The 14,735-nt window shown below is 40.4% G+C and overlaps 1 protein-coding gene across 1 annotated transcript; it reads left to right on the top strand.

Moving 5' to 3' along the window:
- Positions 1–9,781: 9,781 nt before the first annotated feature.
- Positions 9,782–14,441, top strand: s1pr4 (sphingosine-1-phosphate receptor 4). The gene is made up of 2 exons (XM_062027463.1): positions 9,782–9,850; positions 13,238–14,441. The coding sequence occupies exon 2, from the start codon at positions 13,270–13,272 to the stop codon at positions 14,377–14,379; it is 1,110 nt and encodes a 369-aa protein (XP_061883447.1). The 5' UTR covers positions 9,782–9,850; positions 13,238–13,269; the 3' UTR covers positions 14,380–14,441.
- The last annotated feature ends 294 nt before the right edge of the window (positions 14,442–14,735 follow it).

Genomic DNA, 14,735 nt, shown 5'->3' with positions numbered 1-14,735 from the left:
CCTTATTTCCAACCTTTTTTTTAGTCCTTTCAACCCATTTCAACCATTCCACGCTCAAAACATTCCTCTGAATCAGGACAAAAAAACAAGTTGGTTTAAGAACTTGAACATTTCCCGGTTTTCCCGAAATTCCGTAACACCATTTTTCAATTAAAAAACGGTTACTACTTCAACATTTCTCGACCGATTGGAAACAATTCCAACACCAACAAATTCAGCTCATTCAGGACATTCTTGCTTTTCCCAAATTTCCAGGATGTTTCCATCGAAATGAATGGGACATTTTTCAAAGTTCCACAATTCCCACATTTTTCATCCGATTCAAACTGTTCCAACTCCAAAATATTCAGCCTGTTCAGAAATTGTGGCTCTCCAGCTCATTCAGGACATTCTTGCTTTTCCCAAAATCCCCAAATTTCCAGGAAGTTCCCATTGAAATGAATTGTCCATTTTTCAAACTTCCACAATTCCCACATTTTTCAACCAATTCAAACCATTCCACCTTCAACACATTCAATTAAATCCTGGAAATTCAAACCATTTTTCCACGTTCAACAAATTTCCAGGAATTCCTTTTTTTCCCTTAACCTTATTTCCAACCTTTTTTTAGTCCGTTCACATCTTTCAACCCATTTCAACCATTCCATGCTCAAAACATTCAGGACAAAAAAACAAGTTGGTTTAAGAACTTGAACATTTCCCGGTTTTCCCGAAATTCCGTAACACCATTTTTCAATTAAAAAACCGTTACCACTTCAACATTTCTCGAACGATTTAAACAATTCCAACACCAACCAATTTAGCTCATTCGCTTTTCCCCAAATCCCCAAATTTCCAGGAAGTTCCCATTGAAATCAATGGGACATTTTTCCAAGTTGCACAATTCCCACATTTTTCAACCTATTCAAACCATTCCAGCTTCAACACACTCAATTAATCCTGGAAATTCAATCCATTTTTCCACGTTCAACAAATTTCCAGGAATTCATTTTTTTCCTAACCTTATTTCCAACCTTTTTTTAGTCCTTTCAACCCATTTCAACCATTCCACGCTCAAAACATTCCTCTGAATCAGGAAAAAAAAACAAGTTGGTTTAAGAATTTGAACATTTCCCGGTTTTCCCGAAATTCCGTAACACCATTTTTCAATTAAAAAACTGTTACCACTTCAACATTTCTCGACCGATTTAAACAATTCCAACACCAACCAATTCAGCTCATTCGCTTTTCCCAAAATCTCCAAATTTCCAGGAAGTTCCCATTGAAATCAATGGGACATTTTTCAAAGTTGCACAATTCCCACATTTTTCAACCTATTCAAACCATTCCAGCTTCAACACACTCAATTAATCCTGGAAATTCAAACCATTTTTCCACGTTCAACACATTTCCAGGAATTCATTTTTTTCCTAACCTTATTTCCAGCCTTTTTTTAGTCGTTTCAACCCATTTCAACCATTCCACGCTCAAAACATTCCTTGTAGCTGAGATAGGCTCCAGCGCCCCCCCGCGACCCCGAAGGGAATAAGCGGTAGAAAATGGATGGATGGATGGGTTTAAGAACTTGAACATTTCCCGGTTTTCCCGAAATTCCGTAACACCATTTTTCAATTAAAAAACTGTTACCACTTCAACATTTCTCGACCGATTTAAACAATTCCAACACCAACCAATTCAGCTCATTCGCTTTTCCTAAAATCCCCAAATTTCCAGGAAGTTCCCATTGAAATAAATTGGACATTTTTCCAAGTTGCACAATTCCCACATTTTTCAACCTATTCAAACCATTCCACCTTCAACATATTCAATTCATCCTGGACATTCAAACTAACGGTGTGGTAACGGACTTAAAATGCATTGATTGGATTACTTGTTACCAGTAAAAGTAACACCGTTATTACAAATGCCGTTATTACTTTTAAAATCAATGAAAATGAAAATCATAAAGTGGACACAATGAGCATGATATTCTCTGTCAGTGTTGTATATTGATATTGAAAATTACTCGATTGCCTCTCGTACCAAAGGAAGTGGGAGGTGTGGGGTTTTTTTTTTTGTATCTGAAAAGGAGAAGTTGTATTTGAAATGAGGTACTTTTGTTTCCTGGGCGACGCCTTATTGGTACTGCCCTCAAATGTAGGTCAAAGGAGCGTGTGGCTTGTTTTGGTTTGCAAAGTTCCTGTAACGAGTTGCACGCTGTCAGCTTTTTTTCACCACAGCTCCATCTGCTGGACGTGGGAGGGCACTGCCGAATGTCACGCAGGCCCCAATTGGACAAAGTTACATGCGTGTTTCAATCATTTCTTAAAAATGCCAAAATTGGAATCAAACACACAAATGTGTTGTTAAATGTGCCAATAATTAATTTAATACAAAATGACATTTAGCCATTGAATTATTCATTGAGTTCATTATTTTATGATTTATTCATTGTTTAATTTTGTCAAGACTTTAATTCATTTGTGATTTATTTAATAAATTAATCACACATTTAGGTCAATTAAATTATTTACCTTTTTTTTTAAATTGTGTGTCATTTGGGAATAGGTAAGGATATAAAAATACATAAGAAGATTGCCAAGAAAATTGGTGAATGTTCTGTGCTTATTCAACTTTTCTAAAAGGAACTTTACAGATTTACCAATTTAATGAGTTGTTTTTTTCCCGTCTTGAACGTGTTTTGGACATTGCAGCGTGCTTTCCCTCGTCAACGCTGTAAACTCTGGTCCCAATGCAAGCAGACTTTAACCTCGATCTACAGCAAATCTAACAGGCTCTAACACGGGCCGGCTGACTGTTCAACTCCGGTCCTGGAGGTGGCAGTCATGTGCTTTGGAAAATGGGTAAATTCTCATGTGTTTTTTCACTGCAGCGCCCCCCCCCCCCCTCCAATTGTGCCAAAAATGCGAGTGGACTTGATCAGCCCAAAAATTTGTGAGTGTCTTGACCTGTATCGGATATCTGGCCGATATTAGCAAAAAAAACAAGTATCGTCATTCATCTAAATTCTCCGATACAAGCAGTCCTGCAGCGTTTTTACTCGTGCAAAGCTGGACAGCCAGCTAACATCAAAATGTTCTCCACTAAGCACACAAGTCTAATGTTTTAATTTAATTTAATTTAATTTAATTTAATTTAATTTAATTTAATTTAATTTAATTTAATTTAATTTAATTTAATTCAAATTAATTTAATTTAATTCAATTTAATTCAATTTAATTCAATTTAATTCAATTTAATTCAATTTAATTCAATTTAATGTAATTCAAATTAATTTAACTTAACTTAATTTAATATAATTTAATTTAATTTTATGTAATTTAATTTAATTTTATGTAATTAAATTAAATTAAATTAAATTAAATTAAATTAAATTAAATTAAATTAATTAAATTAATTGTGGACTATAGCCTTCTAGGAGGAGGCAGCTACACGACAGCTAAGCACACAATAGCACACAAGCTATACATACATAATAATTGATTGACAACACTGCGGTGTAAAACTCGACATATGTCAACATAAACAAGTATCAAATAATTATAGTTGCATGTCAATTACACATACAAAGTAACAAACGTGTCCGCATCATTCAACTCGCTGCATTATGATTAGGGCTGCAGGTATCCATTATTTTAGTAATTGGGTAATTTATTTATGTATTTGTTGGATTAATGGAGTAATCATAAAAAAAACACACTTTTTAGCCTCAATGCATTTTTCTGGGAAAATAATTGAAATAAACAATTATTTGCATATTGACGTTTTAAATGTGAGCATTATTTAAAAGAAAAAAAAAGAAGCATATTTCTTCAAATGTTTTCAGTTGCACTCAATAATCAAACGATTAATCGAAGCAACTGAATATAAATCAAAGCTTTTTTCTAAACAAATTCATCTGTTCTATCGATGAATGGTTGCAGCCATTGTTAGGAGTTGAACTTATTGTGGCCACTAGGTGTCACCAAAAAAAAAAAGAAAAAAAAAAAGACAATTACCACTCCACTTCAACTTAAAGACAACACAAGTCCATTCGTGGCGGTTAATAATAAATAGGTTTGTGTTTTTCATTGCTATCATTGTAGGCCGTATAGGCAAATGCTAAGGGCGCCGTCCATCAGGGGGCGCCACGCTAGTGCCACAAATGTTGGAGAGAAAAAAAAAAGAAAAAAAAAGTTGGTACTATTATTTCTAAATACATAAAATAATCCCACGTTGATTAAAATGCAAAGTAAAGCCTATTTAATAGAAATATTATTTGTTACACCATTACGGCTCCCCACCCCCTCCCCCCGCACGGTGCGCCCCCTCCCTTCCAATATCATTCATGACTCTTTTTGGACGTCACCACATCAAAAAATCAACACAAGATGTCAAAACGGCCAAAACTGTCAGGTGCCCAGGGAAGAAAAAAGAGAAAAGAAGAGGAGAAACGAGAAAAAGACAGAGGTAGCAGGTAGGTAACGTTAGCCTACATGAAATTATTTGTCTGTTACAGAATGTGATAGTAACCTGGCTTTTTAGCATTAAGCTAATGTTACATGATTCGGCAATTGCTAATCAATAAATAGCTAGTTCTGTTTTAACGTCGGGTTAATATTGTGGAGGGGGCTAAATTGTTATGGAAAATAATAATGTAACGTTAGGTAATTACAGTACTCCCTGGTGTACAGTCATTTGTAAGTCATTCTAGTTAATGCAATATTAAAGGCCTACTGAAATGATTTTTTTTTATTTAAACGGGAATAGCAGATCCATTCTATGTGTCATACTTGATCATTTCGCGATATTGCCATATTTTTGCTGAAAGGATTTAGTAGAGAAAATCGACGATAAAGTTCGCAACTTTTGCTCGCTGATAAAAAAAAGCCTTGCCTGTAGCGGAAGTAGCGTGACGTCACAGGAGCTAGTATTCCTCACAATTCCCCGTTGTTTACAATGGAGCGAGAGATTCGGACCGAGAAAGTGATGATTACCCCATTAATTTGAGCCAGGATGAAAGATTCGTAGATGAGGAACGTTACAGTGAAGGACTTGAGAGGCAGTGATGGACGTATCTTTTTTCGCTCTGACCGTAACTTAGGTACAAGCTGGCTCATTGGATTCCACACTCTGTCCTTTTTCTATTGTGGATCACGGATTTGTATTTTAAACCACCTGGGATACTATATCCTCTTGAAAATGAGAGTCGAGAAGGCGAAATGGACATTCAGTGCCTTTTATCTCCACGACAATACATCGGCGAAATGCTTTAGCTACGAGCTAACGTGATAGCATCGTGCTTTAACTGCATATAGAAACAAAATAAATAAACCCCTGACTGGAAGGATAGATAGAAAATCAACAATACTATTAAACCGTGGACATGTAACTACACGGTTAATGCTTTCCAGGCTGGCGAAGGTTAACAATGCTGTGCTAACGACGCCATTGAAGCTAACTTAGCAACCAGACTGCACAGAGCTATGCTAAAAACATTAGCTCTCCACCTACGCCAGCCAGCCCTCATCTGCTCATCAACACCCGTGCTCACCTGCGTTCCAGCGATCGGCGGAAGGACGAAGGACTTCACTGTTCATTGTTCATTAAAAAAATTGCAAAAGATGTCCAGAATACTGTTGAATTATGAAATGAAAACAGAGCTTTTTGTATAGGATTCTACGGGGTACCATAACTTCCGTTACTCGGACTTCGTCACGCGCATACGTCATCATACCGCGACGTTTCAGCCGGATATTTCCCGGGAAGTTTAAAATGTCACTTTATAAGTTAACCCGGCCGTATTGGCATGTGTTGCAATGTTAAGATGTCATCATTGATATATAAACTATCAGACTGCGTGGTCGCTAGTAGTGACATTCCAGAGGCTGTTCACCTTGGAGACCTGCTGCGGATATGGGTACGGCCTGGCGCGAGATTTACACCTTCTCCCCTTTTTTGTAATATAGTTGTTAAAGTCATACTGGTTTGATATCTTGTTTTGTGCAGTGCCTTATTTATATTGTATTTTTAATTTATTTTATGCAACTTGTTGACACGTTTTATTTTGTGTTTATGTATGTAAAAAATATTGTATTTCATATATTCATTTTTTGTATTCATTTATTTATCCATATTTTTTAAAATCTTGTTAACTATTCTGATTGTTAATTTGCTTTCTTTAAGTAAAAAAAAAAGGTCAAAGACAAAGCTATTCGGTTTCTTGTGAGTATATATCAGGGGTCACCAACCTTTTTAAAAGCAAGAGCTACTTCTTGGGTAGTGATTAATGCGAAGGGCTACCAGTTTGATACACACTTCAATAAATTGCCAGAAATAGCCAATTTGCTCATTTTACCTTTAACTCTATGTTATTATTAATAATTCATGATATTTTCACTTAATTGAACGGTTTAAAAGAGGAGAAAACACGAAAAAAAATGACAATTAAATTTTGAAACATAGTTTATCTTCAATTTCGACTCTTTAAAATTCAAAATTCAACCGAAAAAAAGGAGAGAAAAACTAGCTAATTCGAATATTTTTGAAAAAATTAAAAAAAGACTTTATGGAACATCATTAGTAATTTTTCCTGATTAAGATTAATTTTAGAATTTTGATGACATGTTTTAAATAGGTTAAAATCCAATCTGCACTTTGTTAGAATATATAGCAAATTGGACCAAGCTATATTTCTAACAAAGACAAATCATTATTTCTTGTAGATTTTCCAGAACAAAAATTTTAAAAGAAATTCAAAAGACTTTGAAATAAGATTTAAATTTGATTCTACAGATTTTCTAGATTGAATTTTAATCATAATAAGTTTGAAGAAATATTTCACAAATATTCTTCGTCGAAAAAACAGAAGCTAAAATGAAGAATTAAATTAAAATGTGTTTATTATTCTTTACAATAAAAAAGATAAATTTACTTGAACATTGATTTAAATTGTCAGGAAAGAAGAGGAAGGAATTTAAAAGGTAAAAAAGGTATATGTGTTTAAAAATCCTAAAATCATTTTTAAGGTTGTATTTTTTCTCTAAAATTGTCTTTCTGAAAGTTATAAGAAGCAAAGTAAAATAATTAATGAATTTATTTAAACAAGTGAAGACCAAGACTTTAAAATATTTTCTTGGATTTTCAAATTCTATTTGAGTTTTGTCTCTCTTAGAATTAAAAATGTCGAGCAAAGCGAGACCAGCTTGCTAGTAAATAAATACAATTTAAAAAATAAAGGCAGCCTACTGGTAAGTGCTGCTATTTGAGCTATTTTTAGAACAGGCCAGCGGGCTACTCATCTGGTCCTTACGGGCTACCTGGTGCCCGCGGGCACCACGTTGGTGACCCCTGGTATATACACTTCACTGCCGATGTGGGGGGGGCGCGCCACCTAAAATCTTGCCTAGGGCGCCAGATTGGTTAGGGCCGGGCCTGGAGTACAGTAAAGTGTATTTAGCTGTTGATGGTGGCACGGTGGTGAAACATGAAGAGAGTGAGAAGTGCAGCTGGTGGAGTTCTTGAAGGGACGTTCTTGCCACACATCCTGGTCTGAGTCATCCAGCTTTATTACGATAAGCCTTCCCGTATGTACTGTACGTATACTGTACATCACCATTGGCCAACTCTGTTTGCCTCAATTCGGGCTGTCAGTGAACTCCCGTGATTGATCACCAAAAGATGCCATTAATGGTGTGCAGGCAGATGAATCACTCAATGTACAGAATGTTAAAGTTAAGTTAAGTTAAAGTAGCAATGATTGTCACACCCACACTGAGTGTGGCGAAGTGATTCTCTGCATTTGTGCACGTGCTCCTTGACTTTGTGGCTTCCTACCTGAAAGGCAGCAGTGCAAAGAGAGATTTCATTTCATTTCCTTTTTTTTAAATGTCACCCCCTGAATTTAATTTTTTTTCCCTTTTGTATTTTCTTTGTTTCCATTATTTAAAAAAAAAAGTCCCTTCTTTTTAAAATATTTTCCCTTTCTTCCCCCCTATGTTTTTCTTTTTCCCCACTTCTTTTTCCAGTTTTTCCTTTTTTTCTCCATTATTTCCCTTTTTAAAAATGTTTTTCTCCTTCTTTTATTTATTGTTTTCCAACTTTTTCTTCCTTTTTTTTCCCAATTCGCCCTTATTTTTTAATTTCCCCCCATATTTTGAAATGTTTTCTCTTTTTTTCCATTTTCATTATTCTTTTATTCATTTTCCCCTTCCTTTTTTCAATTTTCCCCTTATTTCCCCCCTTTATCCTCTTCTTTTTTTCATTTTTACTCCTTCCTTACTTGTCCTTTGTTAATTTTTGTAACCTTTTTTCACATTTTTTTCTTATTTCCTTTTTTTCCCCCTTTTTTAAATTTCTTCCCTTGTTTTTTAAAAATGTTCCCTCTTTTTTAAATGTTATATTCCTTCTTTTATTTCATGTTTTCCCAACTTTTCTCCCTTCTTTCATTTTTCCCTCTTATTTTGTAATTTTCCCCAAGTATTTCATGTAAGTATAAAGCAGGGGTCACCAACGCGGTGCCCGCGGGCACCAGGTAGCCCGTAAGGACCAGATGAGTAGCCCGCTGGCCTGTTCTAAAAATAGCTCAAATAGCAGCACTTACCAGTGAGCTGCCTCTATTTTTTAAATTTTATTTATTTACTAGCAAGCTGGTCTCGCTTTGCCCGACATTTTTAATTCTAAGAGAGACAAAACTCAAATAGAATTTGAAAATCCAAGAAAATATTTTAAAGACTTGGTCTTCACTTGTTGAAATAAATTCATTAATTCTTTTACTTTGCTTCTTATAACTTTCAGAAAGACAATTTTAGAGAAAAAATACAACCTTAAAAATGATTTTAGGATTTTTAAACACGTATACCTTTTTTACCTTTTAAATTCCTTCCTCTTCTTTCCTGACAATTTAAATCAATGTTCAAGTAAATTTATCTTTTTTATTGTAAAGAATAATAAATACATTTTAATTTAATTCTTCATTTTAGCTTCTGTTTTTTCGACGAAGAATATTTGTGAAATATTTCTTCAAACTTATTATGATTAAAATTCAATCTAGAAAATCTGTAGAATCAAATTTAAATCTTATTTCAAAGTCTTTTGAATTTCTTTTAAAAATTTTGTTCTGGAAAATCTAGAAAAAATAATGATTTGTCTTTGTTAGAAATATAGCTTGGTCCAATTTGTTATATATTCTAACAAAGTGCAGATTGGATTTCAACCTATTTAAAACATGTCATCAAAATTCTAAAATGAATCTTAATCAGGAAAAATTACTAATGATGTTCCATAAATTCTTTTTTTAATTTTTTCAAAAAGATTCGAATTAGCTAGTTTTTCTTTTCTTTTTTTCGGTTGAATTTTGAATTTTAAAGAGTCGAAATTGAAGATAAACTATGTTTCAAAATGTAATTGTAATTTTTTTTCGTGTTTTCTCCTCTTTTAAACCGTTCAATTAAGTGAAAATATCATTAATTATTAATAATAACATAGAGTTAAAGGTAAGTTGAGCAAATTGGCTATTTCTGGCAATTTATTGAAGTGTGTATCAAACTGGTAGCCCTTCGCATTAATCACTACCCAAGAAGTAGCTCTTGCTTTCAAAAAGGTTGGTGACCCCTGGTATAAAGTATGTAGAGTAATTAATGCAAGTACAGTAAGTAGAGTACAAGAACAAGGTGGTGCAAGAAAAGTGACAACAAAACCACAGCAATCTTTCTCAGGGAGGGTCCGGAGGTGGTGGTGAGGGGGGGGTTGGGGGGGGGGGGGTGAGGGCTGGGCGGGGGGTGGGGTGGGTCACTTCCCTTCTGAAAAGGGCGCTACAAAAATGAGTGAAGGTGGTCTCGTGGCGCACTCAGCATCCCCAGCAGCTGTCACAGTAAGTACTCGCAGGATTCTCACTTTTGTACATCTGGATATTTCCTGGCACATTTCTCTCGCCTTTCATTCGCCGATACAGAAGTTGCACTCGCTGATTTTTGCGAGCCCACAAATAGATGTTTTGGAGAGGAGACAAAACTTCTTTTTTTTCCCACTTTGGAGGAGAAAGTTCAAGTCCACCATGCTGTGGTTTTATCCCTACTGCACGTGTGCGGGCGTTTAAACCACGGCCTTTAAAATGAAAAAGTACAGTAAATAGCATTTTGAATATTGTTGTATGAAAATAATTTTTATTTCTACCTCATGATTGAATTTAATTTGGGTCAATTTAGCACAAAATAGGAAATATAATATACAGTATTGTACATAAATGGCTGATATTTTTTTTGTATTTAATTGTTTTATTTAGTTTGATTCATTATTATAAAAAATATATATATAATAAATTTATGTATTTATTTTTATAATATTTTCTTTTTCATATTTTCTTTAAATCAACCTCAACATTTAAAGTAGCTTTTATTGACATATTTAGATCTACATTATTTAGTGCCACAGGACCCCCACACTAATGTCAAGATGGACCCACTACAGTGCCTGTATAGAAATAGTACATTTAAATAAACTAGTCTAGAAGTTGTGTAACACTAACATAAGTAAATAATACATTGTAGTACAGTACAGCTGGCACCTAGCGGCGCTAATCGCTACCTGGAAACAAGCGCCGCTATTCCATTGCTGTAATCTAGTGCCGCTAACCGCTGGCTGAAAGCTAGCAGTGCTAATTGCTGATTTAAAGCTAGCAGGGCTAATTATGAGCTGGAAACTAGCGCCGTTAATCCGTAGCTGTAATCTGGTGCCGCTATTTGCTGGCTGAAAGCTAGCAGCGCTAATTGCTGACTGAAAACTCACAGTGCTACTTGCTACCTGGAAAATAGCGCCGCAAATCCCTGGCTGGAAACTAGTGCTGGTAATTGCTAGCTGTAAACAGGAAACTAGCGGCGCTAGTCGGTAGCGCGGACCTAGCCCACTAATTTCTGGCTTTAAACTATCGCCGCTAACCTGTAGCCCGAAACTATCGCCACTACTCGCTGGCCGGAAACCAGTGCGCTAATCGTTAGCTGGAACACAGTCCTCTAATTGCTGGCTTTGAACTAGCGCCGCTAATCCATAGCTGTAATCTGGTGCCGCTAATTGCTGGCTGAAAGCTAGCAGCGCTAATTGCTGACTGGAAACTAGTGGTGGTAATTGCTAGCTGTAAACAAGAAACTAGCGCCGCTAGTCGGTAGCACGGACCTAGCCCACTAATTTCTGTCTTTAAACTATCGACACTAATCGCTAGCAGGAAACTAACGGTGCTAATTGCTGACCGGAAAATCTGTAGCCCAAAACTAGTGCTGCTAATCGCTGGCTGGAAACCAGTGCGATAATTGTTAGCTGGAACACAGTCCTCTAATTGCTGGCTTTAAACTAGCACCGCTAATCACTAGTGGTGCTAATTGCTGACCGGAACATAGCTGTGCTAACCGCTGGCTGGAAACTAGTGCTGGTAATTGCTAGCCGTAAACAAGAAACTAGCGGCGCTAGTCGGTAGCGGGGACCTAGCCCACTAATTTCTGGCTTTAAACTATCGCCGCTAATCTGTAGCCTGAAACTAGCGCCACTATTCGCTGGCCGGAAACCAGTGCGCTAATCGTTAGCTGGAACACAGTCCTCTAATTGCTGGCTTTGAACTAGCGCCGCTAATCCGTAGCTGTAATCTGGTGCCGCTAATCGCTGGCTGAAAGCTAGCAGCGCTAATTGCTGACTGAAAACTCACAGCGCTACTTGCTAGCTGGAAAAAAGCGCCGCAAATCGCTGGCTGGAAACTAGTGCTGGTAATTGCTAGCTGTAAACAAGAAACTAGCGGTGCTAATCGGTAGCACGGACCTAGCCCACTAATTTCTGTCTTTAAACTATCGCCGCTAACCTGTAGCCCGAAACTATCGCCACTATTCGCTGGCCGGAAACCAGTGCGCTAATCGCTAGCTGGAACACAGTCCTCTAATTGCTGGCTTTGAACTAGCGCCGCTAATCCGTAGCTGTAATCTGGTGCCGCTAATCGCTGGCTGAAAGCTAGCAGCGCTAATTGCTGACTGAAAACTCACATCGCTACTTGCTAGCTGGAAAAAAGCGCCGCAAATCGCTGGCTGGAAACTAGTGCTGGTAATTGCTAGCTGTAAACAAGAAACTAGCGGCGCTAGTCGGTAGCGCGGACCTAGCCCACTAATTTCTGTCTTTAAACTATCGGCACTAATCGCTGGCAGGAAACTAACGGTGCTAATTGCTGACCGGAAAATCTGTAGCCCAAAACTAGTGCTGCTAATCGCTGGCTGGAAACCAGTGCGATAATTGTTAGCTGGAACACAGTCCTCTAATTGCTGGCTTTAAACTAGCGCCGCTAATCACTAGTGGTGCTAATTGCTGATCGGAACATAGCTGTGCTAACCGCTGGCTGGAAACTAGTGCTGGTAATTGTTAGCTGTAAACAGGAAACAAGCGGCGCTATTCGGTAGCGTGGACCTAGCCCACTAATTTCTGGCTTTAAACTATCGCCGCTAACCTGTAGCCCGAAACTATCGCCACTATTCGCTGGCCGGAAACCAGTGCGCTAATCGTTAGCTGGAACACAGTCTTCTAATTGCTGGCTTTGAACTAGCACCGCTAATCCATAGCTGTAATCTGGTGCCGCTAATCGTTGGCTGAAAGCTAGCAGCGCTAATTGCTGACTGAAAACTCACAGCGCTACTTGCTAGCTGGAAAATAGCGCCGCAAATCGCTGGCTGGAAACTAGTGCTGGTAATTGCTAGCTGTGAACAAGAAACTAGCGACGCTAGTCGGTAGCGCGGACCTAGCCCACTAATTTCTGTCTTTAAACTATCGACACTAATCGCTGGCAGGAAACTAACGGTGCTAATTGCTGACCGGAAAATAGCGCCGCTAATCTGTAGCCCAAAACTAGTGCTGCTAATCGCTGGCTGGAAACCAGTGCGATAATCGTTGGCTGGAACACAGCCCTCTAATTGCTGGCTTTAAACTAGCGCCGCTAATCACTAGCTGGTAACTAGTGGTGCTAATTGCTGACCGGAACATAGCTGTGCTAACAGCTAGCTGGAAACTAGCGCTGCTAATCGCTAGCTAGGACCAAACTTAAGGTTAAAAAATATATATTGTTTTGATTTTGAAAATGAAAAATAAGTTTTTAGTGTGTGGAAAAAGTTTGGACACCCTCCATTAAACGATTAATCGAAGCAACAGACGACCAGTCAAAGCATTTTGTCATCGATTAATCGCTTAATGGCTGCAGAACTTCTCGGACTCCTCTGACGTTGTTGTCTTTTCCCAGGCGAGCTCGGACCGAGGCGACGTCTTGCCGTCATGGATCTCCTCTCCTCCCTCACGTCCTCGTCCTCCTGTCCCCACCTGTACCGCTCGGCCGGTGACCGCAGCAACGCCTCCCTCAGCCCGGTGATCCTGCGCCACTACAACCACACGGGCCGCCTGCAGAACAGGACGCCGGCCTCCGACTCCCCGGGCGCCTCTGCGGCCGTCCTCCTCGCCCTCAGCGTCTTCATCGTGGCGGAGAACGCGCTGGTGCTGGTGGCCGTGGTCTCCCGCGTCCGGCGCAGCCGGCGCTGGGTCTACGTGTGCCTCGCCAACATCACGCTCAGCGACCTCCTGACCGGCGCCGCCTACCTGGTCAACATCTGCATGTCGGGCGGCCGGACCTTCCGCCTGTCTCCGGTGCTCTGGCTCTTCCGGGAAGGCCTGCTGTTCGTGGCCCTGGCGGCGTCCGTCTTTAGCCTGCTGCTGATCGCGGTGGAGCGCTACCTCACCATCATGAAGTCCGCCAGGAGCTCCTACAACCGGATCTACGGGCTGGTGGCGCTCTCCTGGGCTTTGGCGCTGGTGCTGGGCTTCCTTCCCTTGTTGGGGTGGAACTGCGTGTGCAGCCTGGACCGGTGCTCCACCCTGCTGCCGCTCTACTCCAAGACCTACATCCTCTTCGCCCTCCTCGTCTTCTTCTTCATTCTCCTGGCTATCGGCGTGCTCTACGGCGCCATCTACTGCCACGTGCACAGGAGCGCGCGACTCGGGCTCCAGCGGGGCCGCAGGCGCTCCGCGTCCCTGCTGAAAACCGTGGTCGTCATCGTGGGGGTCTTCATACTCTGCTGGGGGCCGCTCTTCTCCCTGCTGCTGGTGGACTTCTTCTGCGCGTCCCGCCGGTGCGCCGCGCTCTTCCGCGCCGACTTCTTCATCGCCCTGGCGGTCCTCAACTCCGCCGTCAACCCCGTCATCTACGCCCTGGGCAGCGGCGAGATGAGGCGGACCATGGCCCGGCTGCTCTGCCGCAAGGAGGCGCTCTCCTCCAAGGAGACCAGCAGCACCTCGGAGAACAAGGCCAGGAACCCGGGCGCGGCCGGCAAGGCGAGAAGAAAATGCCGGCTGAGCTCCACCACCAGCTGCCTGTCAGTTTCCAGTGGTTAGACCACAAACCGGCGCCCCGCCCGTGCAAACAGGACCTGTGAACTCGGCGTCCCTGCTGAAAACCGTGGTCGTCATCGTGGGGGTCTTCATGCTCTGCTGGGGGCCGCTCTTCTCCCTGCTGCCGGTGGACTTCTTCTGCGCGTCCCGCCGGTGCGCCGCGCTCTTCCGCGCCGACTTCTTCATCGCCCTGGCGTCCTCAACTCCGCCGTCAACCCCGTCATCTACGCCCTGGGCAGCGGCGAGATGAGGCGGACCATGGCCGCAAGGAGGCGCTCTCCTCCAAGGAGACCAGCAGCACCTCGGAGAACAAGGCCAGGAACCCGGGCGCGGCCGGCAAGGCGAGAAGAAAATGCCGG

The sequence above is a fragment of the Entelurus aequoreus genome, linkage group LG19, assembly GCF_033978785.1.
Source record: "Entelurus aequoreus isolate RoL-2023_Sb linkage group LG19, RoL_Eaeq_v1.1, whole genome shotgun sequence".
Taxonomy (NCBI): Eukaryota; Metazoa; Chordata; class Actinopteri; order Syngnathiformes; family Syngnathidae; genus Entelurus; species Entelurus aequoreus.
The sequence above is the reverse complement of the archived record's forward strand: the minus strand, read 5'-3'. Positions and strand labels throughout refer to the sequence as shown.

Excerpts from the sequence above, each read along its gene's own strand:
- s1pr4 (XM_062027463.1), top strand. The coding sequence starts at position 13,270 with ATGGATCTCCTCTCCTCCCTCACGTCCTCGTCCTCCTGTCCCCACCTG.